Source organism: Mustela nigripes, chromosome 16 (genome assembly GCF_022355385.1).
Source record: "Mustela nigripes isolate SB6536 chromosome 16, MUSNIG.SB6536, whole genome shotgun sequence".
In the NCBI taxonomy this organism is placed as follows: domain Eukaryota; kingdom Metazoa; phylum Chordata; class Mammalia; order Carnivora; family Mustelidae; genus Mustela; species Mustela nigripes.
The window spans coordinates 17,497,217-17,522,800 of NC_081572.1; the positions used below are offsets into that span (position 1 = coordinate 17,497,217).

At 59.5% G+C, this 25,584-nt stretch overlaps 1 protein-coding gene across 7 annotated transcripts; it reads right to left on the bottom strand.

Annotated features, from left to right (window-relative positions):
* Nucleotides 1–24,826, bottom strand: FMNL1 (formin like 1). 7 transcript variants are annotated; one of them, XM_059380802.1, is made up of 28 exons: nt 24,276–24,826; nt 15,840–15,923; nt 14,625–14,708; nt 13,872–13,945; nt 13,604–13,687; nt 13,111–13,248; nt 12,814–12,831; nt 11,237–11,345; nt 10,558–10,634; nt 10,249–10,342; nt 9,268–9,342; nt 8,891–9,001; nt 7,653–7,802; nt 7,077–7,178; nt 6,675–6,939; nt 6,107–6,409; nt 5,796–5,920; nt 4,536–4,738; nt 3,793–4,027; nt 3,487–3,555; nt 2,385–2,465; nt 2,166–2,295; nt 1,854–2,017; nt 1,571–1,672; nt 1,336–1,431; nt 964–1,072; nt 711–809; nt 367–453 (listed from the first exon to the last, which is right to left on the bottom strand). In XM_059380802.1, the coding sequence occupies exons 1-27, from the start codon at nt 24,402–24,404 to the stop codon at nt 718–720; spliced, it is 3,303 nt and encodes a 1,100-aa protein (XP_059236785.1). In that variant the 5' UTR covers nt 24,405–24,826; the 3' UTR covers nt 367–453; nt 711–717. The 7 variants fall into 7 exon arrangements, with proteins under 7 accessions (XP_059236782.1, XP_059236779.1, XP_059236783.1 ...); XM_059380797.1 differs by having other exon boundaries at nt 14,595–14,708; XM_059380799.1 differs by lacking the exon at nt 711–809 and having other exon boundaries at nt 1–453; nt 24,276–24,825.
* Nucleotides 24,827–25,584: the final 758 nt, after the last annotated feature.

Here is a 25,584-nt window from a genome sequence, read left to right on the forward strand (position 1 = left end):
TTTTGCAAACATCTTTATTAATCTTGTATAAAAATAAGGTCCATGGAGAGTTTCCGGAGCTGGGGATAGAGCGCGAGGTTGCACTTTATAAGTTACAGGCCAGGCTCCGGCTGAGGCTAAGTATGGCTATTAGGGAGAGAGGGGTGCTGCAAGCAGCATTTGGGGGAGCGGCTGGCGATGCTGTCCCCCCCATGCCCCTGCACCCGACCACTTGAGGTGGGACCACCGCGGAGAATGGCAGCAGCGGCAGAGGGGGCTGCCCGGCCCAGCCGAGCTAAGGACCACCTTCCTTGGGCCCCCCTGCTTGCCATCCCCCATTCCCCACTGAGTCCTTGTGCAGAAACAGCAGTTACAGCGAGAGATCCGAGGTGACCTGCAGGGGGGGTCCTGGGGGGCGCCGGCGAGCGCTTCTGCGGCCTGTGTCTGAGCGGATGTAGGGCTGGTTCCGCAGATCTGGCAGGCAAGAAGAGAGACACTCACCCTTCCAAAGTCTGCCCCGGGGTTAGGACGCTAACTCCAGGCCACAAGCCTCACCCTTGTAGGGACCCCGGCTGTGTGCACGTGGGAAGGGACCTGTTCATGTTTACCAAACCCCGCTCAAACACACCCCAGCCACGTGTGGCCCCAGGGAGGGCAGCATGACCCAGTCCCCCGAGGGCCCCCAGGGTTGTGGGCAGCTTCTGGGCTCAGAGGCCAGGCTACCCAGGTACCTGGGGGCTAGAGAGGGATCTCTTCTCCCAGGCTGGCCTCACAGAGGAGCCTGGACGTCCGCTTGCCGGTGCGGGCCGTGAAGGGCACCGTCTTGAGCACTGAGGGTTGGGAGGGAGGAGGGAGGAGAGAAAGGAACAAAGATAGGAAAAGTAGCAAGAAGCAGTGAGGCAGCCAGACCCCTAGGGTAGGGTTGGGGGGAGAACAGCATTAGAAGGACAGACAGGATAGAACAGGCCCAAGCCAAAGCCTCACCTGTGATGATATCTTCAATGGCCCCATCGCGGTCACTCTCGTAGATGAGTGGCTCCTTCTGCTGCTTCCGCTTCAGCTCAGAGATGAGGTCCATCTGCTGCCGCCGGGCCTTGGGTGGTGATGAGGGAGTGGGGGTGGTTATGCAAGGTGTATAGCTGCAGCTCCAGAATCCCCTCTCCCCAGGCCACCAAACCCACCCTAGATTATCTATCTGCTGGCCTGGTCCCCCACAGCAGGCTGGAGCAGAAGGAGGCCATTCCTGTCTCAGGCTGCTGGGACAGGGTCTGTTCCCAGAAATGAGGGTACGGAAGAGGCCTGGGTCTTTGGGATGGGTATCCCTGCAAAGCGCCGAGCTCAGGCACAGCTGCCTACCTTCGGTGCTGGGGCTTCCTCTTTGCTGGGGGCGTCAGCGCCTGCCTCCTGGACTACTGCTTCCTTCTTCCACTGTTCCACCTCCTGCTCGGCTTTCTGAGGGGCCGAGGTAGGTCTCTGTGAGGGGAGTCTTATCCCGCCCCGGGGCAGAAGCATGCCCCACCCTTCACGCGGGCCAGGTGGAGAGGCCAGAAGGCCCCACAGGGGTCCCAGCCTGCCCACCAGACACACATACCTTGTAGGCCTTGATGAAGCGGCTAAAGAGGGAGAAGAACATGGAGGGGGACGTGGTCTTGGGGTTCTCTCCGAAGTACTCCACCACGGACTCGTAGGCCTCCTGTGGGCACAGCCCGTCAGGCCCGCCAGCACCGACCCCTAGGAGCTCCGGGTGCCTTTAAGACACTGGCCGCTTCATCTCTGCTCCCCCAGGCCCCCTGCCACCTCTCCCCACTGCGGCCCTGACCCAGGCCTTCATCCCCCGCCTCCCCACCTCCAGGGCCCAGCCAGCCCTGGCCCACCTGAGCGGTCTTGCTGTCTGCCAGCAGCTTGTCCATGGTGGGCGAGTTGGCCCTCAGGAATTCCTTGAGCACTGTGCAGTCGTCCTGCCGCACAAACTCTCGCTGGGTCAACTCCAGGCCTCGCTGCAGGGAGCGCACATCCCCCAGGACGCTGTCCAAGGACACTGGGTGGGGAATGGGGCAGCACAGAAGTAGGGAATCAGAGAGGCGGCCAATGACACCCTGTGGGCCCCTCACTCCTCCTCAAACCCCCATCAGTCCCCGGGGCTGAGCCCCTTTCCCCACCCGAGGAGGGGGGACCGGCACCCATACCTGAGCCCGCCTTGTCCAAGAAGTGCAGGTCGCTGTGGAAGCCCGTGAGCTGTGGGTACTTCTCGGCAATGACCTTCACCAGGTAGTGCAGCAGTGTCTGCTTGCGGTCAGTCGACTTCATCTCCAGCAGCTGCGTGCAGGCCTGTCATCAGCCACAGGCCACCAGCTGCTCCCCATCCCCATCCCCCAGGCCAGGGAACCCCTCCTCGTGCCCCTCACCACATCCAGACTTTGGAGCCGGAAGCCATAGGCTGCCCCACGCTTGCTGCTGTTCATATAGTTGCCAAAGGCCAGGACAATCTGGAGAGAGGGGAAAGGGGGATGTTCAGCAGGGCGCCGGGGCTGAGGAAACCCCCTCATGTATGCACTGCACAAGAAGACGTGGCAAAAAGCCAGCCCCACACGCTCAGCCCACACTGCACTCGTGCATGCACCCCTCAGGCTCATGATCCACGTACTAGCCTGTGCACCTGTCTGTCCTATGTGCCTGGCATACCCAATGTTTTTTCAGATCTGATTTTTAAGTAATCTCTACACCCAACGTTGGGGCTCAAACCCACAACCCAACATCAAGAGTCACATGCTTGGGGTGCCTGGCTGGCTCGGTTGGAGGAGTATGTCCCTCTTGACCTTGGAGACATGAGTTCGAGCTCCACATTCAATGTAGAAATTTCAATAAATAATTATAAATAAACTTTTTTAAAAATATATTTTATTTATTTGACAGAGATCACAAGTAGGCAGAGAGGCAGGCATAGAGAGAGGAGGAAGCAGGCTCCCTGCCAAGCAGAGAGCCCAATGCGGGGCTCGATCCCAGGACCCTGAGTTCGTGACCTGAGCCAAAGGCAGAGGCTTTAACCCACTGAGCCACCCAGGCACCCCTATAAATAAACTTTTTTAAAAAATGTCAAATACTCAACCAACTGAGCCAGCCAGGTGCCCCTCAGCATACCCAATTTTGTCCTCTGCTATTCCGACCCGGAACTGCGCTGCTCACATCCCTTCAGTGCGTCACCATCTAACAGCCATTTCTACTAGCTCCCAGGGACTTTGCTAGACTCCACTGAGCAGGTGTGGGTGCTCTGCTAATCACACAGTGATCCCCAGAGGGGACTTGGCCCTCAGGAGGAGTCTAAGGTACGCTGCTGTAGACATGACCCCCCCCCGCCCCGCCTTAGCTCTTTCTACATGAGAATTGGGAACATAACTGTTGCATGCTAGTAGTGCAGGGCAAGGCCGGGGTCTCCCTCTCGCAGCACCCGGAACAGGCAAGAAGTCATGGGTGGGCCCCACTTCCCAGGCCCTCGAGCTGGGCACTCACCTCCAGGATCTGGCGGAGCTTGTCAGAGGACTTGATGGACATTGAGGCTGCAATTATTGCATTCAGTTGCTAGAGGTGCAATGGGAGAGGCGAGATAAGTTGGGACAGGGTCGGGGGCAAGGCCATGGGAAGTTCAAGTACTCCTAAATACCCCTCGGGGAGCGGAGGCTGCCAGCTGCCTCGCATCCACCCAGAACACACCATCCACCCAGAACACATGCCCTGCCAGCCCCGCCCACACCGTTCTGCCTGCCCCGCCCACACCACCCTGCCCCGCCCACAAAGCTCTGCCTGCCCCGCCCACACCGGCATGAGCAGCTGGACAGTGTCCGGAAAGTTGCCCAGGAAGGTGAGCGTGGCCATGCGCTCGGGCAGGCGTGGGATGCGGCTGAAGCGTAGCATGAAGCGGTCCTCCTCTGACAGCTCCTCCATGGGTCGCTGCTCCTGCTCAAAGCGGGCGATCAGGCTCCGCTCGTACTCCGTGGGCAGAAAGCGGGTCAGCAGCTCCAGGAAGTCCAGGCCAAGGGCCTGTAGGTCATACCTGGTGGAAGATGGGGTAGTTATCGCCCTATACCCACCAGTTCTTGAGGACAGGACTAACCACCACCCCCCCACTTTCTCGACTGAATAAATGAACTTCAGTATTTGCGATTTGCCAATAACTTCAGGGACCAAGAGGTAGCAGTTAGGTCAGTTGGGAGCTGGGAAAACACAGGTCCCTATCATACAGTAGCGACAGATGCCCAGCTATAAATGCCAGGGCCTGAATGCCCACAGCTGGGCAAGGAGGCAGGGAGGAAACGGGAATGTCTCGGTCCAGGTGTGGACTCCCATTATTGACTGTCTACCAAACTGTCTGCCGCGCCCAGTGGACTCAGTTTTCTCTACCTGAAAATAGGAACAAGGTTCCCAGCCCTACTTCCTGACCAGGGTTAGCATGAAGTTTGATGGGCTCTGCCCCACAGCTGGGACTCTTTTACTGATAGCCTGATGGCCCCTGCCTAGTAGAGGGGCTGGGTTACTCACAAGCACAGGGCAGAGGTACTCACGTCTCGATGGCCTGGCAGATGCGGTCAGCCCCCAGGTTGCCCTTGCGCAAGGTGATCGCCAGGTTCTTGGCCCGGTTGGCCTCAATGAGGGTGGCCTTGCTGGGGGTCTTCTGGGCTGCCTTACTCTTGAGAGCACTGAGATCTAGGCTGGGACCTTGGGACTTAGTCTTGAACTGTTCCTCAAAGTCACTCATGTCTAGCTCCTGAGGACACAGGGAGAGGAGGTGAGGCTGGGCCAGCTGGGGTCTGCTACATTCCTGGCTGAACCAGCCATCCAGCCCTGACCACACCACCAGCAGAGAAACAAACCAGTAACCCAGCTTGACCTTGATGGGGGAGACAGGGGGAGAACAAACAGCATCGAGGAGGAAGAAGAGCACCCAACCCTGGGGACCCGCACTCCAAGCCCTTATAGCTTAAGGAAGAGCTGAACTGGCCAGGGGTAAAAAGGGGAAAGGGAAGGGCATTCCAGGCAGAAGGAACAGCATGAGCAATGGCCTGGAAGCAAGAGAACACAACCCTTCTGGAAAACTAAAAGTAGAATTAGAAGGGCTAGAGGTGCCTGGGTGGCTCCATTGGTTAAGCATCTGACTCTTTATTTTGGCTCAGGTCATGATCTCAGGGCTGTGAGACTGAGCCCCATGTTGAGCTCCTCACTGAGCCTGGAGCCTGCTTGGAACTCTCTCTCTCTCTCCCCCACTGCCCCACTCCTGCACTCCACCCTGCTCTCTCTCTCTTAAAAAAAAAAAAAAAAAAAAAAAATGTTGAAACCCTGGTTGCCTGTGGGAGTGGTGGGAAAGAAGCTTAAAAGGAGAAAAGAGAGGGACCCTGCAGTCATTAAGCATCTGCCTTCATCTCAGGCCATGATCCCAGGGTCCTAGGATTCAGCCCCACGTCAGGTTTCATGCTTGTGGGGAAGCCTGCTTCTCCCTCTTCCCACTCCCCCTGCTTGTGTTCCTTCTCTCACTGTATCTCTTTCTGTCAAATAAATAAAATCTTAAAAATTTTAAATTAAAAAAGGAGGAAAGAGACCAGACTGGAAGCCAGATGTGCCCTCTGTAGTGAAGGAAGGGAAAGCCTCCAGGAGAGTCAGGACACACTGCCTATCAGATGCACTAACCCTGTTTAGTTTAACCCCCATCCCTGGGCCTCCACGCCCTCCTCTATACAATGGGGTGCTGGAGATGACCAAGCACAGTCCAGGCCGAGTCCCCTCCTCCCCTGGCGCCCACACTGGAAGCTAGGAAGGGTCACACTTACCTGTAGCACCTTCTCATCATTGAGCTCAGTGAACACAGTGCCCGTGATCTGGTTGGGTTTCAGTGCCACCCAGTTCAAGAGTGGCATTCTGAACTTGGTCTGTATGGGTTTCTTGGTCTTCACTCCTGGGACGGGGAGAGAGTGGTTGAGCACCGGGGAGGTAAGGTGGGGTGGCTGGTGGGACAGAGGGTCCAGAATGACCTGACAGGACAGGCAGAAGGCAATAGGAGGCACCCCCATACAGCAGGTCGTGGAGGACACTGAGGTCTAGGCACCTCCATATCTCCCCCGGCCCCTGGTGGTCCACTCACCTGAGGCCATCTCAGGACCCGACTCTCCAGAGGGACCTCCTGGAGGCGGGGGAGGTGGTGGAGGCACTGGTCCATCTGCGCCAGGAGGCAGCGGTGGCGGCGGGGGTGGGGGTGGCAAGTCTCCAGGCAGCGGCGGTGGGGGTGGGGGCTCGGAGCCTCCAGGGAGGGGTGAGACCAGTGGGGGTGCCGAATGCGGGACTTCCTGCTGGTGGGGGAGGCTGGGAAGTGGGGGAGGTGGCGGTGGAGGTGGCGGTGGGGGTGCTCCTCCGGGAACCGGCTCTGCCGCAAGTGGGAGATCTGAGCCTGGAGAGAACCGAGAACCCAAAATGGGGGAGTATAGGGGAAGCGGAATCAAATTCTGGGCCTAGGTGGTCTCGCCTCTGCCTCCCCTGCCTACGCATGCGCCCTGGGTCCAGGTCTACCATCCCCGCATCCACCTGAGCCACGCCCACAACCCTGAACCTACCTCTCCTACTCTCCTGGCGGGAGATGTCCCCAGGCTCCCCCTCCAGACCCTGGTTCCCCCCCACCCCACGCGGACCCCATCTTGCCGGAAGCTCCTGCTTACCTGGGCTGGGCGAGCGGGTGGGCACTCCCGGAGGAGTCGGAGGAGTTGGGCCATCACTGCCGCTGGGAGTTGCCACAGCGACCGGAAGGATCTCGATGGAGACAGCATCCCCGGGCCCCCGCACGATACGGATTAACCCCTTCTCCTCCAGCTCCTCCACCTTCAGCTCTAGGGCGGAGGGCCGCGCCAGGACGGAGGTAGGCACTTTCTCAGGCTCAGGGGGACGCCTGGAGGCGCCCATGGAGGTCGCCTGGCTGAAGCGCTCCTGTGAGCCCCGGAGGAGAGAGGTCAGTGCCTCCGAGCAGGCCCGGGAGAGGAAGTGTCAAACCTAGAAGCCCCAACCGGTGAGTTCTTGGGAGGCTGGCCCGCCCCTGGCCCGGCCCCCTCTGCCCCCAGCCTCACCCGCAGGGTCTCCAACTCCTTTCGAGCCTGGCTTAGCTGCTTTTCCAGCTCGGCAATCTTGGCCATGGATTCGTTCTCCGCGTCCCGAAGCTTCTCTGTCAGCTGTGGCACAGCACATGGTGAGCTCCCACCCGCCGCTGGGCACTGGCACCGCCGGTGAGGGGGCGGCAGCAGGCACGCCTGCCTGCAGGGCTGGGGGAGGCTTCCGGATGTGCTTAGCACCGGGTGCCTGGCGGGTGGGCCGAGCCTGGCACTTGAACCCAAGTAGGTAAGATCCTGAGGGCACTGACGTTCTCTCGGGAGGAGGAACCCAGGCACCACTGAGGAGGGAGGTGGGTGGAGAGGAAACTGGGCTAGGACCACAGACAGGCACCTAGTTCCACCCAAGCCAGGGTGCCTGAGCGCAGGGAGAGAGGGGGGACCTGCCTGCCTCAGAGGTCCCAAAGGGTAGGAACCCAGCGAAGGCTCATTGAGAAAGGATTCAAGATTTGGATTCGGGTCAAAGTCAGGGGCCAGGCAGCCAGCCACCCCCTACTCACACCTAAAACCAAAGCCAAGTTCAGGAGCAGCTCTCACCAGGGCCACCTGCTCCTGCAGCTCCTCCATGTGTTCCAGCACAGCATTCTTGGTCTCCGTGTCCTCCAGCAGCGCACCCACATCAAAAACATTGTCCAAGTACGCTTGGATCTGCACCTGCAGCTTGTCGCTCTCTGTAAGCCGCAGCCTCTGTCCCCGAGATGGAAAGAGCGGGGTGAGGCCCGAGGTGAGAAGTCTTCCCCCCCTCGGCCCGAAAGCCTGGAGGAAAGGGCCTGAGCCCCAGCCGGCTTTTTTTTTTTTTCTTATTGAGATATAATTCACATTCCATAAAATGCAGTATTTTAAAGCATGCAATTCAGTTTTTCGGTTTTTCGTATATTCACAGGGTTTTGCCATCATCACCACTGTCTCATTCCAGAACATTTTCATCCCCCCAGAAGAAACCCTGCTGTTAGCAGGCAGTCCTTACTCTCCCCTCCCCCCACCATTGGCGACTGCCAGCAGACCTTCTGCCTCTTCTGGACATTCACATAAAGGAATCATCCAGTACTTGGGCTTTTGTGTCTGGCTGCTTTCACTTAGCTTAATGCTTTCAAGGTTCATCCAAGCGATGGTGTGTATCAGAACTTCAACCCCTTACATGGCTGAATAATATCCCCTCGTATGGTTAAATCTTCCCCTCTAGCTTTACACCTTTTGGCTTTTAGAAAAATCGAAATCCCAATCCAATCCCAAAGGCCTCCCGAAGGAATCGGGGTACCTGCAGCTTCTCTGCTCAGGCTGGACCAGGAAGCACCAAGGCCCTCTGCCCACCTTCTCCAGGGCAAGGAACTCCTCTAGGCCCTGGGCCCGTCCGACATGAGCCTGCTCCCACTTCTGCCCAGTATTTCCATGCTTCCCATTATGCTGTTGAGGCAGAACCTGTCTGAGGCTGATCCTCCCAAAGCCAGACAGGCCCAGGGCCACCCAGAGCCTGTTCCGGCGCCTGACATAACAGCTCCACAGACCGCGTGGCTAGAAGGTGGCAGAAAATGTTCTACCTCGTTTCTATTTAGAGTCATCATTACCTTTCTGATTCCCTCCTTGTACAGATGGGAAAAGTGAGACTCCCAGAGAAGAGACCCGTCCCGAGTCACATGGGCTTGGAAGTGGCAGACTTGGGATTTGAACCAGATCTGCCAACCTCAGCACCCATGCCGCTGAGCCCAGAGCCACACTCCGCAGCTGCCTAGTGGTTAAATCCCAGTTGGGGGGGGGGGGGGGGATGCAGGGCTCACCTCCAAGTACAAGTCCAGGCCCAGGTGGGTGAACTCATATTGCAGGAAGACACGGAAGTTCATGTTCTCCACTGAGTGTACCACGATGTTGATGAACTGCATACAAGCCACCTGGGGAGCAGGCCCACAAGCAGGTCTGTGACCCTCCGGATGGGGGTGCCCCGAGCCTTCTGTTCCCCATTTACTCCCAAGTCTCTCCTTCTCCCCATTTCTCATTCCACTAACCCAGCTTTGCCCCTACCCACATTTCTTTTCCAGGTCCTCTACTTCCAGCTTCCGTCTCCCACCAGTCACTCAGGAGCAGAGTCCAGAAGCTGGAGACCTGGGCCCCCTGACTCCTCCTTACACCGAGGATAGCCAGACCCTCCCGAGCTCACCATGAAGTCAATGTTGCTGTCCTCTTTCTGGAAATATTCCATCAGCTTTTCAAAGCGGTGCTGCTCTCCACACACCTGCATGGGGGAAATGGCTGTCACGAGGGCCCCAGCAACACAGCTCCCAAACCATTTCCAGCCACCACCTCGTGCTTCTACAGGCGCCTCCCTGCTAAATCAAAGTCAGGCCACTGCTCAAAACCTCCCCTCCCTCTCCATTCCCCCCCAACCCTCCCTTCACATATTGCACTGGCCACACTGCTGTCCTGGCACCTTCCCACCTCAGGACCTTTGCACCTACTGTTCCGTCGGCCTGGTGTGCTCTTACTTGAGATCCCCACCACACCCAGCCTCTCACTTCCCTCACAGCTTTGCTCAAACTTCACCATCTCCACGAGGCCTCCCTGCCCACCCTGTGACCCGTTCTTCCTGCCCTTCCAGCAACCTGGACTTATTCCTCAGCGCGTCCACTATTCTCAGACATATTATGTAATCTGCTCATTTAGTGTATTGTTCATTATCTGTCCTCCCCTGCCTTCTTTGTTTCTTTTGCTCACTGATGCAACCCAAAGGCCCACTCTGTGCCTGACACATAGTAGGCACTCAACAAATATTATTAAGGGCATGAATGACCAAATCCCACCTTATGCATCATATTCTCGTGCATCTACTTAACCAGAGTCCGCAGAGGTGTATTCAAGGAACTCTGAGATGCATGGGCCAAGTCCAGTCTGGATCCGGCCAGGCTGAGAGTCAGAGGTTCAGCAGATCCCCATAGTTGTCCCTGTCGCCCCAGGCAGTGCCCCTGCGTGACCTGGTACCTGCCCTTGAAAGCTTCCCCCTTCCAGCTTATCCCCACCCTGCGCTCCCCAAATGCCCACCGAGCCCTCCCGGCTGCCCCCAGCAGAGGCCACAACTGCCAACCACAGGACTCCAAGGGGCCCCAGAGAGCAAGCACCCTTTGGGGGTGGGGGGTCTCAGTACCTCCTTGAAGTTGTCAAAGGCCGCCAGGATGATGTCATGCCCTCCTCGCACCAGACACACGGCCGCCAGCAGCTCCAACACCAGAGCCTTGGTCCTGGGGACAAGGGGACCAGTTTATCCCTTGAAAGTGGGCCCCACAGTAAGGGGAGGGGGTGGGCCAGACTAGGGGAGGACAGTGAGGGCAGCTGATGGGAAGTAGGGCTGGGATGAGCCTGGCCAGTAGTTCTGAGAACTGGGGAGCAGAGTAGGCAAGGGGTCAAGTGGCAGGAGACTCTAGATGTGGAGAAAGGTGAGGGGCCCAGGCCTCACCTGGGGTTCTTGTTGTTGAGGCTCAGAGCAATCTCATTGACACAGGCCGGGTGGGTCATGACGAGGCTGAAGCCAGACTGGGGAGAGAGGAAAGGTCAGCTCCTCCAGGCAGACCCCCAGGACTGCCAGCACTGTCGCATCCAGAGCCTCAGGCACTGGCAGGGTTCCTGCCTTCTGGTCTCACTGCCTTCCGGCCTGGGAAGTTCTTTATAGCCTTTTCTGTGGCTGCCAAAGCCTGGTCCCTCTTTTGAAATAACTTTGTTCAAAAGCCAGTGTCAGGATTCAGCACCCCAGAAACAGGGAGCCCTCAAAGGCCTGCTAAGTAAAGGAGGGCAGGCCGCACCAATCACTCCTCCAGACAAAATCACCCAGAGCGGCCGTCCCTGAGTTCGCTGTGCTCAGCCTTCTCTGGTGGCTGTGCTTAGGTCCCTGCCAGAGGCATGTCCATGACCCCAGTCATGTCCAGTGCAGTCCAGAGGGCCCGGCCAGGAGGGGACAGAAATCTGGGCTTCCCCTCAAGCCTCAAGAAGCTCAACAGCCCCCATCCCCAGGGCTCTCCAGTGGGGAACAGGGTCGGGGGGCGGGACAGTGAGTCCCTGAACCTCGGCAGCTGAGGCAGCCCCAGGTGAGGACAGACCCAACTCCCAGGTACCCTGGTGCCTCACGCCCTCTGACCAACCTGGTAGTTCATGATGGCACGCAAACACATGATACACACGTGGACGTCATCCTTCTGACTGACGATCCGAGAATTCCGCAGGGCCTTCCTGCTGTGGGCAGGGGTCAGCCTGGGTCGGGTAGGGGGGAGGCAGCAGGGGTCAGAGTCCTACACCAGGCTTCCCACAACTACCCGCCCACCCCAGGCACATCTGGAACATTCGGCAACTGATTCCCATCCACCCAACCAAACAGGCCACTGGAGGGCAGGAAGGTTCCCTCGGTCCCTAGGACTCGGGCCTGGCATGCTGCAAGGGGGGCAGAGGGAGTGAGGAAGGCAAAGACCCTTAACAGCAACTTGGCATCAATAAGCGTTGTTATGGGGTGCCGGGGTGGCTCAGTAGGTTAAGCCTCTGCCTTTGGCTCAGGTCATGATCCCAGGGTCCTAGGATTGAGCCCCACATCGGGCTCTCTGCTCAGCGGGGAGCCTGCTTCCCCCCTCTCTGCCTACTTGTGATCTCTGTCTGTCAAATAAATAGATAAAATCTTAAAAAAAGAAAGAAAGTACAAAAAGTGTTGCTGTGCTGTGGGGGTAGACAGCCTAGAGAGGGAAGACAGCCAATGCTTGGAAACCACCATGGAAATGCTCTCCACAAGGTGGCGCTCCCAGCGTCCTGGGCTTATGTGCCATCTCCAAAGGCCAACTCTGAATTCAGATGGTCTGGGTTCCAATCTTAGGTCTCCACTTATACTTGGTGAGTTTACTTGATCACCCTGTGCCTCTGTTTCCTCATTTGTAAAATAGGAATGGTAATAATAGTACCTTCCTGATAGGGTTTGGGGGACTATGAAATAAGCCTGGAACAGTGCCTGATACATAGTAAATGCTATGAGTGTCCTCGATTATTCTTTACTAAGAAATATGTGATTTGTGATTCTTTTTCATTGTTGCAGAACTGCCAATCATGACTTCCACATCAGTGTGTCTTGACAATTCTATCACATTTCCAACAACACCAGGAAGCCCCACCTCCTCCCTCCAACTGCCACATTGTCCTTCTGTCATTACTCAGATAGGCCTGAGTCTTTGCTTAGGCTGTTCCTCCCACCTGGAATGCCCCTCCCTGTCCCCACCACTGCCCGTAGAGCCCGTATCCATCTGCGAGACATTATTCTAGAGCTATCTCTCCCAGTAGCCACCTCCCCTCTCAGAACTCCTGCTCACACCTCCATGAGAGCCTGTCAAATACTGTCCCCTTCTAGACCAAGGGCTCCCAAGGGCAGGGTGATCTGTTTCCTGAGCACCTGACACCATGCCTAATACATAGCAAAGGCTAAAAAATATTTGTTGAATGAATGAGCAAACAAAGAAACATATTGTGAGGGTTTGGGGCTTATGTTGGAAGGATAGAAACTGGGGGTCCACATGAGGCTCCTGGGCTGTCTCCTTCCCTCTCCCTGCCTCCCAGCAGGATGTCCTACATTAGGGTGGGGAGGCTAGCCAGAACAGGTGAACCCAGGGGTGTCAGCTGAACACCCAACCCCACCCCCACCCAGGGAGCCAACCAGGCATGCACCTGCCCCCAGGTGGCTACGTACCGGGGAGAGGGGGGGCACCTGGAGGCCGCACAGGAAAGAAGAAGGGGTTAGAAGGGTACAAGGCAGGTCTCACCAACCCAGAAACACCTTCCTTATCCCAGACCCACCCAGATTCCAGTTTCTAGGTGCCCACCCCTGGAAGGCTTCATAACACGCCCATCTCTCAAGCCCTGCTTGAGGTCCTTACTGGGACCCCCAATGCCAGGCTGCTGCTCCCACCATCCCCAAGGGCCTGGGGTGGGGCTGGCAGGGTGCAGCAGTCTAGGCCCCCCACCATCCTGCAAGGGGCCCACATACTTGATGGTCAGGTGGCGGCTCTTGGACTGGGGAGGCAAGGCGGAGGGCGGCCCCTTGCTGAGATCTTCCACAGACTGCTCCAGGGGCTTGCTCCTCTCCGAGGCGGGGACCCCATTGTCTGCGCTCTCCATGTCATACCTGCAGGGGTTGGATGGGGTTGGGTGGCCCGCGGCTCAGTGGCCCTTGAGAGCAGGGCGAGGGATGCTGAGGGGAGAGATGGACGGACATGCAGGGGAGATCAGGGGCTGTTCTCGGCACTCTCCTGGGCAGAGGAGGGGGCTGAGGAAGTCCCAGGTCCCAGCTGGCCACCCCAGGCCATGTCCCTCCCTATCCACGCAGGCCCTGAGGAAGTGGCATCACCCACCACAGGGGTGTGGTGCGTGTGAGCTCCAGGGCGGCACTGCTTGGACGCGGCCAGAGGCATGGACAAGGGACAGGAAAGCACAGACCCGGGCTCTGAGGAGTCGTGTGAGGGCGGGTGCAGGGGGCTTACGTGACGGAGCACTGGGCAAAGGCCAGGTACTCGAGGAGCACATCCAGGCCGCGGTTCTCCTCATTGAGGAACTCCTCCACCCACCTGCAGGGCACAGGGCTCCCTGAGTTCCAGCCAGGAGAGAGGTCCTGCCCAGGCTGGGCATGGAACAGGCACAGCCAGGGCCCATCCCCGGTAGTAAGGGGAGCAGCAACGGGAAGCCCCAGGAGCCCGCCTGGGGGCAGCGCTGTCCCAGGCCCTGAAGAGGGAAATCTGAGCCCTTGCATACCCAATATGGTTTGTCCTCAGGGAGATCTCCAGCTCCCGCAGAACCTGTGTGGACTCCTGAACTCGCCTCTTAAACTGGGGACCAAGAACAAGAGAGTCTGGTGGGTGAAGCCCAGGGCCTCCCACAGGCCCGCTGAGCGTGAAGGCAGCAGCCAGCAGCCCCTGCCCGCCCCCCACGACTGGCCTTTCACGCTCAGCCTCCCACACCACCTCCACACACCTGCCTGGCAGATCAAGCATCTCAGGCTACACATGGCCCCGTACACAGATGAACACGGTGCACACACAGACCTTCACACACACAGACACAAGGCACACGCGCGCACACACGCACATCCATACACAAGCACCGTGGGTACAGATATGACACCAGTGCATCCACACATGGACACATGGGGTGCACACACCACTATATACGGACCCAAGGGTACACACTCACAACCATATGTGGACACAAAAGCATGCACATAGTACACACACACCCACGCACGGCCACATGGTACACACACACACTGGAGCGCACACACGAGTGGACCCACGTAAGCATCCGCAGCTGGGCCGAGCAGACTGCCCCGGGCCCCCTCCAGCCCCTAAAAATAAACACCCACACTCACACACATACCCACAAAGTCCACCAAAATCTGATTCACACAGTTAACTCCAGCTGCCCAGAGCTTGGCAGGTGCAAGGGAAAAGGGACAGAGAAAAAGGGGGAGACATATACCCCCAGGTTAGACATCCAGTCCGTCGCTACCTTGCGGCCGACCCCACCAGTTTCCAGGTAGCTCTTCAGCTTCTGGATATAGGCGGTGGGAGGGTTCTTGACTTGAAACCGCTCCTGGGGAGATGGAGTGGGGTGAACAGGAAACCAGCCACAGCTACCCCAGCCCTTGCCCCAGAATCCCATCCTCAGCTCTGACCCCAGGCCCCAGGCTCTCCAGGCTCTGAAATAACAAAGGTCTAACTAAGCCACCCACCAGGGCACGTTAGAAGACCCCAGTTCTGAACCTTCCCCACCCAGATCCCCCAGATAACGCCCAGCCAACCCCCTCAGCCTCCCACTTCTCCCAGGCCTCTGAGTCCCCAGCCTGAGATGCCAGGCCAAGTGGCAGGGACCCCAAACACAGCCCCCTCCAAAGCAGCTCCCTGCCCTCCCTCCATGGCCCAGCCCTTACCCCCCAGACTCCATCACGGCCCGCTCATCCCATTCCGGTCCATTAGCAGGAGCCGAAGGCCCAGCCCTCGCTCCCAGGGGAGGCTCCTTGCTCCCCAGCTCCCCACCCCCTGCCTCCCTCCCTCCCCGAAGGACTGCAGCAGCCAGGCCCCACCCTGGCCCAGCCAAGGGAGAGGGGCCTTCCCTGCTACCACGGACAGCAGCCCTAGAAGCCAGAGAGGCAAGGGCAGCCAGGGAGCCACGGAGGTGGCAAAGCCAGGTGCCCGAGCACCAGGAGACGGAGCGTCTCATTCTCACTCTGCCACTTGGGAACAGCTCTACCTTTGGGTTGTTGCTTGGTTGACAGTAGCTCCTCTGGCCCCCAGGAAAGGAGGGACAGGGATCCTGCCCCTTCCTCCTCACCTCCCATGGGGTCAAAGAGGCCCAGCCCTGGGGTTGCCCCCTCTCCTCCCCAGCCCTGAGCTGGAGGGTCAACAGAGGCTGCTCCAAGAAGCTCCGCAAGGAGGACAGTGACGTGGCTGGACTGGATGCACCGGCGGCCCGCACTACCCCTGCCGGCCCTTCAGAAGGCGGACCCAGCCCTGCTAGGGACTCATAAGGTCCCTGGGGAGACGCATGTCCGAGGGAAGGAGACCCCAGAGTCTTGAAGACACCCCCAGCACACTCTGGAGATGCTACGCAGGCCTCTGGGCAGGGTCTTGGCCCCCTGGGCAATGTGGCAGGGCCCCCCTCTCCTGCCAGCCCCAGCCTGGCCAGGGCAATGTACCCCGCTGCCAGAAGGGGCCTGGGACCCACCTGGTCACAGATGAGCTCCCACTTCTTCTCGTTGTCATACTGGCTCAGCAGCTGCACCTTGTCCGGCGGCAAGTTCATGCAGTTCTGGGGTGGGGGAAGAGACAAGGGAATGACCTTGAGCCTGGGCCCCCAGTGGGAGGGACAAGGTATGGGCATTTTCAGAGGAGCCATGAGGGGTCAGGTCCCTAGGACATCTGTCATCCATGTGAATCCCCGTTACCCTCTCTCCCTGGGATATAAGCAGCATTAGTCAATGAGAAAACCGAGGCCCAAAGGCAGAGCACCTTCCCCTTGGTCCAAAGCTAGAAAGCGACACTGGGATTTGGCCCTGAGTCTGCCTGATCCCAGAGCCTGGGCTCTGTCAGCCATACCCCACCTCCCCGGAGCGTCTGCCATGATACTCAGCGCATGGGTTCTCAGCCTAACTTCTGGGACCTCCGGCAGCCCCAGACTCACTTCCCCATGTGCCATAAGGGGGTACCATCTCTTCTCCCACTTGGGCAGGCTCCGTCTCCAGCCACAGGAGCTGTGGCCCACTCCTGCGTGCCACCAGAAACCACGGGGACTGCATGCGGTCCCGGCCCAGGGCACCAGTGTCTCACACACACCGGGAAATCTCTTGCCAGGATGGCATCGGACGTCTCCTGCTCAACCCTCTCCAGCCCCCTCCGTCCTCATCACTTCTGGAAGGCGGAGACTGACACGAACCAAGGGAGCTAGTCAGACAGGCAGGGAATTCCAAGCAGGCCCATCACAGCTGCACGGGCAGGGGGATTCCTGGGGAAGGCCACCCCGCCACAGGAACTGGGGCCAGCAGCCGACACGCTGGGTCCGTGGGGCTGGTGGCCCAGGCTGGGACTCCCCTCAGGAGCTACGAAAGGTCAGCCTTGCTCTGCCTGGTCCTCCTCCCCCAGCCACAGACGTGCCTGGCCAGCTTCTCCTTCCCAGGGCAGACACAGGGTCCTGTCCCCTGCCACCAGCTCCAGGGGGTCCCTGGCCCCCTTGAACTTGGTGTGTCTTCCTAATAGACACAGAAGATGGCCCCGGTTGACCCCAATTCCATAATCCCCAGGCTAAAAAACAGTCTCCTGTGAGTCAGGCCCTAAAGACAGTTCTTGCCCTCAAGGAGTTCTGTCCCACTGGGGCTGTGGGAGTCCCCAGGAATCCCCAGCCCAGAGTCAAGAGGCCCCTGTCACCAGCTCTGGTGGCTCAGGACGCATCCTCAGTCACGTGAGCCTGAGAGGAGGCCCAGCTGGAGCACAGAGGGGGCCACACCCACCCGAGGCTCAGTAGCCAGCTTCCTCTCTGGGGTGCCGGGCCCAGTTCTGGCACTCTGGCCAGACCTCACCCCCCCAAAACAATCACTGCCTTGGGTCAGTCCCAGACAACAGGAAGCTGGGTGCTCTCAGCCCTCATTGCCCAAGCTTTCCGGCCGGGGCCCCACTTGAGAGGTGAAACTGCCTACCCACCGGGCCCCCCAGGCCAGCTGGGGATGGGGATACGTCATTCTTCTCCCCATTGCGAAAGTGAGCCCCTGGATGAGGGAAACCGCTGCTGCCTCATCTGCTGCCCTCCCACAAGGCGCCAGTGGCCAGAACAGCTCCTGCCACCACAGCACCAACTGCCCACGAAAGGCCCTTGGAGGAGGGGGAAGGCCTCCCAGGACCACTCTCCATCTCCGTCTCTCTCTCTCCTTGGTCTCTCCTGATCCATCCCCACCCCACGGAGATCCACAGTGGGGCAGGGCAGAGCAGGGCAAGGCTTAGGGGGAAGGAGGCAGCCAGGGGGCCACCAGTGTCAGGGAAAATGGAACAGTGGCCGACTCGGAGAGGGGGGTGGCAGGGAAGGGGGGTGAGCAGGAGCGAGAAGGGTGAATAAGCTCCAGCAACAGAGCCTTACAGGGACAGCTGCTTCCCAACAGGGGTCTTTCCAAGCCATCCCCCACCCCAGGGATCTGTCTGGTTCCTGGAATGGCCCCAGTGGCCCTTCTAGAGGCCACAACTAATGCTAATAATGTCCCTAATAAATGTGGTAGCCAGCTCTGCCTGGACGCTTATCATGCCTGGCACTGCTCTGAGCCCCACCCCCCACGCAGGGGACACCCTCGCCACCATCGGCAGCATCGGTCCCATCTTACAAGTACAAGGACAGATTAGTTTAATGACCTGCCCAAGGTTACAAAGCCAGGAAGCGGGCAGCCAGGCCAGCTTTGAGCTCAGAGCTGACTATGAACCAGTGCCCTGGCCCTCTTCCTTGGGGTCTCTTCCCGGGGTTATTCCTGGGGAGGGGGAGGCCTCTGCGGCAGGGTCCACCTGTCTCTGACCACGGTGGCGGGCAGGGCACTCCTTTGCCCCTTCCCCACCTGGGCATGCTCAAGCCCCCGAGGCTACTTGCCCGCCTGCCAGACGGGCTAAATTTAGGCTCGGAAATCAGAAATAGCCATGACAGCGTGGAGAGCTAATGAGCAGCTGTTCCTCACTGGGCCCACCGAGGAGACAGGGACCCTGAGGAGCATGACAGGAACCAGAGGGTGCCACTCGCTCAGGGAGGAGCGAAACCCTCCTAGAAAATCAAGCCCTAGACCCCAGACTCAGGGCCCTCAGCAACGAGGCAGTCCATGGGGTGGGGGGCTGCGAGAGGAGCCGAGGGTTGGCTGACGCGCTCCCATGGGACAGGAAAGGACAGGGAAGGCCAGGTGTGGTGGGGGGACACTTGCCTCCTGTGAGGGGACAGGGGGTGGAGGAAGAACCTGGGCCGGATTCAGAAGATCCAGCTTCTGGGCCCACCTAGCCTGCCGACTTCTCTGTCTCCTTGAGCCTCAGCTTTCCCCTCCATAAAATAGGCACACTTCCCTTCTGCCTCACGGCGCCCCGAGCTCCTGGAAATACTCAGGGAGAAGCTGTGTTTTGATGTAATAATACTTTCCAGTGAGCACACTGTGAAAGAGGCGTCTCCCAGACTGGGGGGGGGGGGGGGGGGGGCACTGAAGACCCCGAGGGAGGGCCGGTGGGATAAGCAGAAGTCTGTGAATACATCCAGACCCAACAGACCTCCCTCCGAGGCTTGGCTTGAACTGACCCTCCAGGCCCCCTTTCCCTGCTGCCCTTGAGGCTTTGGGTCAGAGGAAGAGGGAGAAATGACCCATCTCTGAGGGCGTGGACAGGAAAAGGAGCTGATTCCCCAAACTTTCTGTTAGAATGTGTGGGGCCTGTCCTGCCTCCCTGCCCCTCCGTCCTGAGGGCCAAGAGGGGCCTCCAGCCTCGCTACTCCAAGACCTGCCCCTGGCAAGCTCTGCCTCGACCCACTGTCCCCCGCCAAGTGCTGACATCTGGAGGGGTCTCCCTGGAGACTGAGCAGCTCTGTCTGCCTCGGGACACAGCCACACCCTCCGGTTTCACTTTCAGCTTGGGCTCAGACTCTGCCCCGGCCTACCTGCCCACCCTCTCCTCATGACGTCTGGCCCTTTGAGTCCCAGAATGCCCTTGAACTTGGCAACTAGGCCCAGTCTCAGACCAGCCCTCCAGGGCCTCCATAACCTGATGGGCCCAGAAGCCAGGAAGTACCCCCCCCAGCCCCCATTTCCCCATGCATCTCCCCTCGGCCCTCCTCTCCATGGCCTCGATCTTGGTTTTTAGAGCTCTCAGTGCGTCTCCAAAACCAATCCATTTTGTCCAAGTTTTTAAATCCCAGTATATAGATTTTCTGGGGCAGTTAGAGGCAATCCCAGACTTAGAAGAGAGCTCTGGGCCGATTGGCCCCAGGATTAGGTACTGAGAACCCCAAAATGTTCACAGCTTCTCCCATCAGGGTTGAAGGGTCCCCATGGCGGGGACAAGGGCAAGTTAGATGGGAGCCAGGATGGCAGGCACTGCCCAGACGATCCAGGCCCTGGGGGGAGAATTACAGCAACGACAGTAAATATTCCCCAAATGTCCATGCTGGGTTAAGGGCCATTCCAAGTGCTTTCTATCTACCTATCACTTAAACCTCCAAAAGAAGCTTACACAGCAAATATCCTGATGATCCCCATTCCACAAAGGGAAAACTGAGGCACAGAGCGATGATCCCCATTTCACAAAGGGGAAACTGAGGCACCGAGCAATGAAGTCGCTTGCCCAAGCTGAACTGATTGGCAAGCTGGTTCAAGAACACTCGGCTCCCTTCTCACTGAGGGCAGCAAGAAATGTTGAGTCCCAAGCCCCCAGGGTCTCCTGCAGACAGCCTGGCCCCAGCCCCCCCCCACCGTCTGAGGAACCAAGAACAGCCAGCCCCACTTCCTGCCACCCAGCACCCTACGCTTCCTGTTGTTGCCCACACTGAGCTCTTACTCACTGGGGAACCCCCCCCCCAACCCAAGCACACCGTCTCTCAGAGGGAAGTGGAGGCCTCCCCACCCCCTCCCCATGTGCACACAGCTACCGTTAGCACCAGCACTGCCCCACCCTTCAGGAGAGGTGGGCCCTCCCTCTCGTGGTTTCCGGCCGCCAGGCAGTCTTCGGTCTAGGCCCCAGTGTTGTGGACCTGCATGATGGCAGCGAGGGCAGCCTGGCCTGTGATGGCTAAAGTTGGCAGCCTTGGTGGATGTCGGTCATGGAGGTGGGAAGCAGAGCAAGGCACAGTCTAGAAGGGTCTAGAAGGCCTCCAGTTTGGAGAGGGCCCTACCCTCTCCCATGTCATCCCCTTCCTCAGCGTCAGGGAGAGTTTCTGGAGCACCTGCTCTGTGTCTGGCAAACTCCACTTAATCGTTCAACGGTCGGTCCGCAGAGGCCAGCCTCCTTCTACCCATGGGGATAATTGAAGCCCAGAGAGGTCAAGTAACTTGCTCAAGGTCACCCAGGTAGTAAGTGGCAAAGAGAAAACCCAACCCCCCAGCCTAATAACTCAAAGCTCAGGAAGTTACTCTGCCTTTCCCTTGAGTGACCTTTGGCCTTCTCAGGGGCGAGGAGGCCTGAGCCACCTTCCGGGGCCCCATGAGCCTGGGAAAAATGCAGAGGTAGCCCCCAGAACAGCTCCACCTGCTCCTGCCCGTCTCACCCAGCTCTTTGCCAACTGGACCCAGATGTCCCCATGAATCATGCCTACCACATCCCTGGGTTTCCAGGGTCAGCGTGTGCCAGCCAGGCCCGCTAAGAATGTCACCCATCAGCGCCTGCCCAGCCCAGCATGTGCCCACTTGCCCACAGCCCCACTGGGGTTCTCCGTGTAAGGCACCTCAGAGAAGAGAGGTCCAGGGCCTGATCACCCCTATCTACAGCCACATGTCCCCAAACTTCATCTGCCTCACGCCAGAGAAGTGCACTGGCCAACACAGTGTAGGCCAGGGAGTTCAGGGAAAGGGTCCCGCTGAAAGCAGGACCTTCAGGATCCACACCGTGCGTGGGGCCATCCTGACCTCCCCACACAGCCTCCCTCAATGTCTATACCCCTGGACACATGCTAAGGGCATGTCAGGGGGCTAAGCCCCAGCAGGAAAACTCATCTCTGAATGGTTCAGCCTCCATGTCGGTCAGCATCACCCTTGACCTCCAGCCCAACATCCGGGGCACCTTCCCTTGGTCCCTTGGCCCCAAGGTCACAGGCTCCTCCCTGACCAGACAGATCAGGGGTATCCTATGCCTGGCCAGAAGCATGAACTTCTGGAAGGCCTGGAAAGAGTGCCTTGTCATCCCAAACCCCGACCCTTACAGGGGAAGGTGTGCAAGGAAGACACGAGCCTTGGGCACAGTGTAGGAGAGGCGAGAGCCTGGCGTCTGGCGGGCTGGTTTTCCCACCATTACAGCAGGCCCATGTCTCTGGGCAGCCATCGCTCCTCCACTGTTGCTAAGGCAGCAGCCGGAAAACCCTGGCTCAACCTGCTCTTCCTCCCCACCCCCTTTTTAAGCAGGGGCACCCCTCTCTCTCACAGCCTCCTTAGAAAATTAGCCCGCCCTCCTGCTTGGGAGAAAGGCCACGGCAGGGAAAGGGAGAGAGAGCTCCATCTCCTGTCTGGCGTAGGCCTTGGTGGGAGCACCCTTCACCCACAGCCAGGCGCCAAGGCATGGTTTGGGGTCTAAGGATCCTACTCCCCACCAGGGACCAAAGGGCTGCCATTAAGCTAAAGGAAGAGCTCCCCTGGGGGTATGTGACAATATGCAAAGGGGCTATGCTTTTGCTGTCAAGACTCGGGGATTCCTGGCGGGCAGTGGGCCCATCACTCAGCTGTCTGAGGCTCTCCTCCTCCTCTCAGACAGTCAGTAAGGACAGGACTCCTCTCTGGCCATGGAGGCAGAGCTCTGATGGAGACGCGCCCTGCAATACTGCTTGCCAGGCTCGTGGTTTCAGCCAAATATTTAGCCCAGGCAGCTGCAGGCAGGGGCCAAGGCCATCAGCCCAGGGCGGGGCTCATGCCCCTGTCGGTGGGGAGTGAGGGGAGCCAGGTTCTTAGCCAAGCGACCTTGGGTGGGGTGTGTTCTGCTCACACAAGACAAGGGACAGACTGATCCCTCCCCAGAAAGAAGGCCAAGTGTAAACACAGTGGGGTTCCTGCGGGCTGGGGTGGAAAGCTGAGCCCCAATGGGTGCTGCTGCCCTAGATTTCTACCCAGCCACCGCTGCTTTCTCCACCAAGACACCCTCTCAGACCCGGCCCTGGGCCTCCGCCCTCCATGCCCTGGTACTCAGGGACTCCCAAAGGCGGTTAGCATCAGACTCAGTCAATCAGAGCTAAGGCCAAAACACCGAGCAGGGCAATCAAGAACTACACATGCATCAGAAACTCACCATTTGACTTTTGGATTTCCCACTGGTCTGAATTATTCACACCACTCCTGCCCACTAATGTGTACCTAACAGAAAGTGGACAGGGGCCGGAACCTCACTCTGACAGCCTGGCCCACCCCTGTCCACAGACACACACTTAAGGGGGAAGGACAGACCTATACCCCCCCCCACGTCAGGCTGGCAGGGGTCCAGGGATCCACCACCAACTCAGGCTCCCCAGATGGTCCCCCAGAGACTGTCTCTCCTCATTCTCCCCCCTCCCCCATCTGCTCAGCTCAGCTCAGCTTTGCCAGGCCATGGGTTTGGGGAAAGGAAAACGGGTGGAGAGATGGGGTAATCAGGGCCTGACCCGGTGTGAGGTGTCCCTCCGGGTCCCTCCCTCTCCCCAAGCAAGCAAGGTGCCTTCACAAGGATGAACCAGATCCCACTCTACGCGCGATAGCTCCTCCTAGCCTTCCTTCTGGGAGGGGGGTGGCCAAGATTTCTAGAAACTCTGATGAGGGGCCACGCGGAGAATCTGGCAAGTACTGCCCAGTGACGGGCCAAGGGAGGGGAAATGATGTCAAGGAGGTGGAGGGACAAAGGACTGAGCACTGCCACACACCAGCTTTGCTCCACTGCCTAAGTCTCCCTTGGGCTCCCACGCTCAGACCTGCAATGCCAGCCTGCTTAGGCTGCGAAGTGCCCCTGAGAAAAAGCACGGCCTCATTCGCCTGTCACCCAGAGTCCAGCAAGGGAGCTGACAGCAGACAGGCCACCAGGCAATTAGTTAGAGAAGGGAGCCTGGGCCAGGGCTGAGGTAGGGAGAGGGAAGTGAGAATGAGTGGCCCTTCCCCCTCCCTACTTCTGCCTCCCACCAGGTCTTAGGGAGCCCTGATTTTGCTCTGAAGCCCCTCCCCAAACACATCCTGACTGCTTCCAGGCTCAGCCCCAGCTGATGGCTCTCTCCCCAGGGGCTTAGTCTCCGAGCCCCCCAATTCCTCCAGCTGGCCATAGTGGGGAAGGTGAGTCGACAGGGGTTTCCAGAATTCTGAACCACCCCAAACCAGAGTGGTCAACCCATCCTGACCCCACCCCTCCTGACCTTAATCCCTTCAGTGGGCAGGAGGAAATGCCCAAGATAAGGACCCACAGGCAATCTCTCCTGCACAGGTCGAGGGTGAGAAACACAGACGCTCCCTCTGCATGATCTGAGGACCCAGCTCCCAGCTGCCCAGGCACGAACGAACGAATCAGGACCGAACACCTGAACTCGGTCTCCAGCTCCCAGCACGTTAAGATGTGACCCGTCCATCTTTAGCCCTGAGACACCAGCAGATGCTCCAGACCTGCGCCCGGTGGCCCGGCATGCGTGCAGTGCGGAAGGGGATCCCCCCGGGGACCCCCTTGCGTGCTAGGCTCCCAACTTCCTCGCAGGACATTTTTGTTTAGACCTTTAAACCCAGGAGCGCCAGGGAAGGGGGTGTCTTGGGGAGGCAGACTGGGCGACTGCAGAAGAAAGTTTTTGGGGGGAGAGTGCTAAGTCACTCTGAAAGCACCCACGGTCACTCCCACCCCCTGTAGGGGCAGCCACTGGGCCAGGGATCTCCAAGCGGTACCTGAGCCCCCGGCGGCGGGGACGCGTGCCGAGCTCCCGCCGCCCCCCGCCCGCGCCCAGCGCGCGGCGGGTCACACTCACCAGAACCCGGTTAAACCTCTCCTCCAGCTCTTGTGCCGCGGGCATCGGCTGCTTGGGCGCCGCGGGCTGCTTGGGGGACGGCGCGGCGGGGCCCGCTGGCTGCTCCGCGCTGCCTGCCGCGTTGCCCATGGTGGTCCCCACCCAGTCGGCCAGGCGCCTCCAGCCTCGGAAATCCAGCTTTCCGGGGGACCGGGGACGCGGCTGAGGGCCTAGGGGTGAAGGGGGGGGTGAGCAGGGCAGCGGCGGGCGGCTGCGGCGCGGGCTCGGCTCGGCGGCGCTCGGCTCAGCGGCGCGCAAGGGCCGGGGCGCGGCGTCCCATCGGGGCGGCCCCGTCCGAGGAGCCGGGCGGCGAGCTGCGGGGTGGGTGGAGGAAGTCAGGCTGCAGGCCGCCGGGGCCAGAGGGCTGGGCCGGGGGCAGGAAGCTGCGGCGCGGGCTCCCCCCTCCGCGATTTTCTAACTTCTGCTGTCGCTCCCCGAGCGCGCAAACCGCATTTCGCCGCCGCCGCCGCTACGCACCCGGCCCCCGGGGGGCGGGCTGCAGGGAGGGGGCGGGCGCGGGGCGCGGGCCGGGGGTCCGCCGCAGCCATGGCGCGGCGGGGAGGGGGCGGCCGACCCGCTTCACCTGCCGCAGAGGGGGCGGCGGGCGCCGCTTCACCTGCCGGAGCGGGAGGCGGCCGAGGCCAGGCAGAGGCGGCGGCGCGCGCGGCGGCGCCTCCGGGTCCTAGAACCGCATGCTCCCGCTCGCTCGGAGCCGGGGATCTGCGGGGTCTGGGGGGGGGGGGGGGGGGGGGGTCACGGTCTGGGGGTCAGGCGGGGCAGACCTCCTGGTCGAGGATTGCCAGCAGCTGCGAGCGCGGCTTGGAGACCCATGATGGTGCGGCGTTGGGGCGCAAGGGATGGGTCCCCCTCTCGGTTCCCGACTGAGAAGGTGGAAACCCCCTTTCGGGCCCCCCACCCCTTGTTTCTGTCCTCTGTTTAGTCCGGAGAGGAGCTGAGGACCGGAGGGAACCATCTGCAAATGAGAACCCCAAAGCAGGGCGGGGGCGCGGATTCAGGCCAGCGGAGACCCCCACAACCTGTCTCACCCTGGACCAGCTCTGCGCGCATGCCCACACCCCCAGGATCGTAGAATGGGGGCGCCTATGGAAAAAGGCAAGGTGCGAGAGAATCTGGAGACCACCAGAGTGGTCTCAAGGAGAAGCGCGGGGGCTGGGGAACAGAGGATTAAAGCCAGCATCCAGACTGAGAAAGGAGCAGGCACCGCAGAGGAGGAAAAAAAAAAAAAAAAAAAAAAAAAAAAAATCTCCTG

Coding starts and splice junctions, on each gene's coding strand:
- FMNL1 (XM_059380796.1), bottom strand. CDS start 24,404: ATGGGCAACGCGGCAGGCAGCGCGGAGCAGCCAGCGGGCCCCGCCGCG. Junction 7,803..8,890: donor GCCTGGACTTGTACTTGGAG/GTGAGCCCTGCA, acceptor TCTCGGGGACAG/AGGCTGCGGCTTACAGAGAG. Junction 1,432..1,570: donor GCTTCATCAAGGCCTACAAG/GTATGTGTGTCT, acceptor TCGGCCCCTCAG/AAAGCCGAGCAGGAGGTGGA.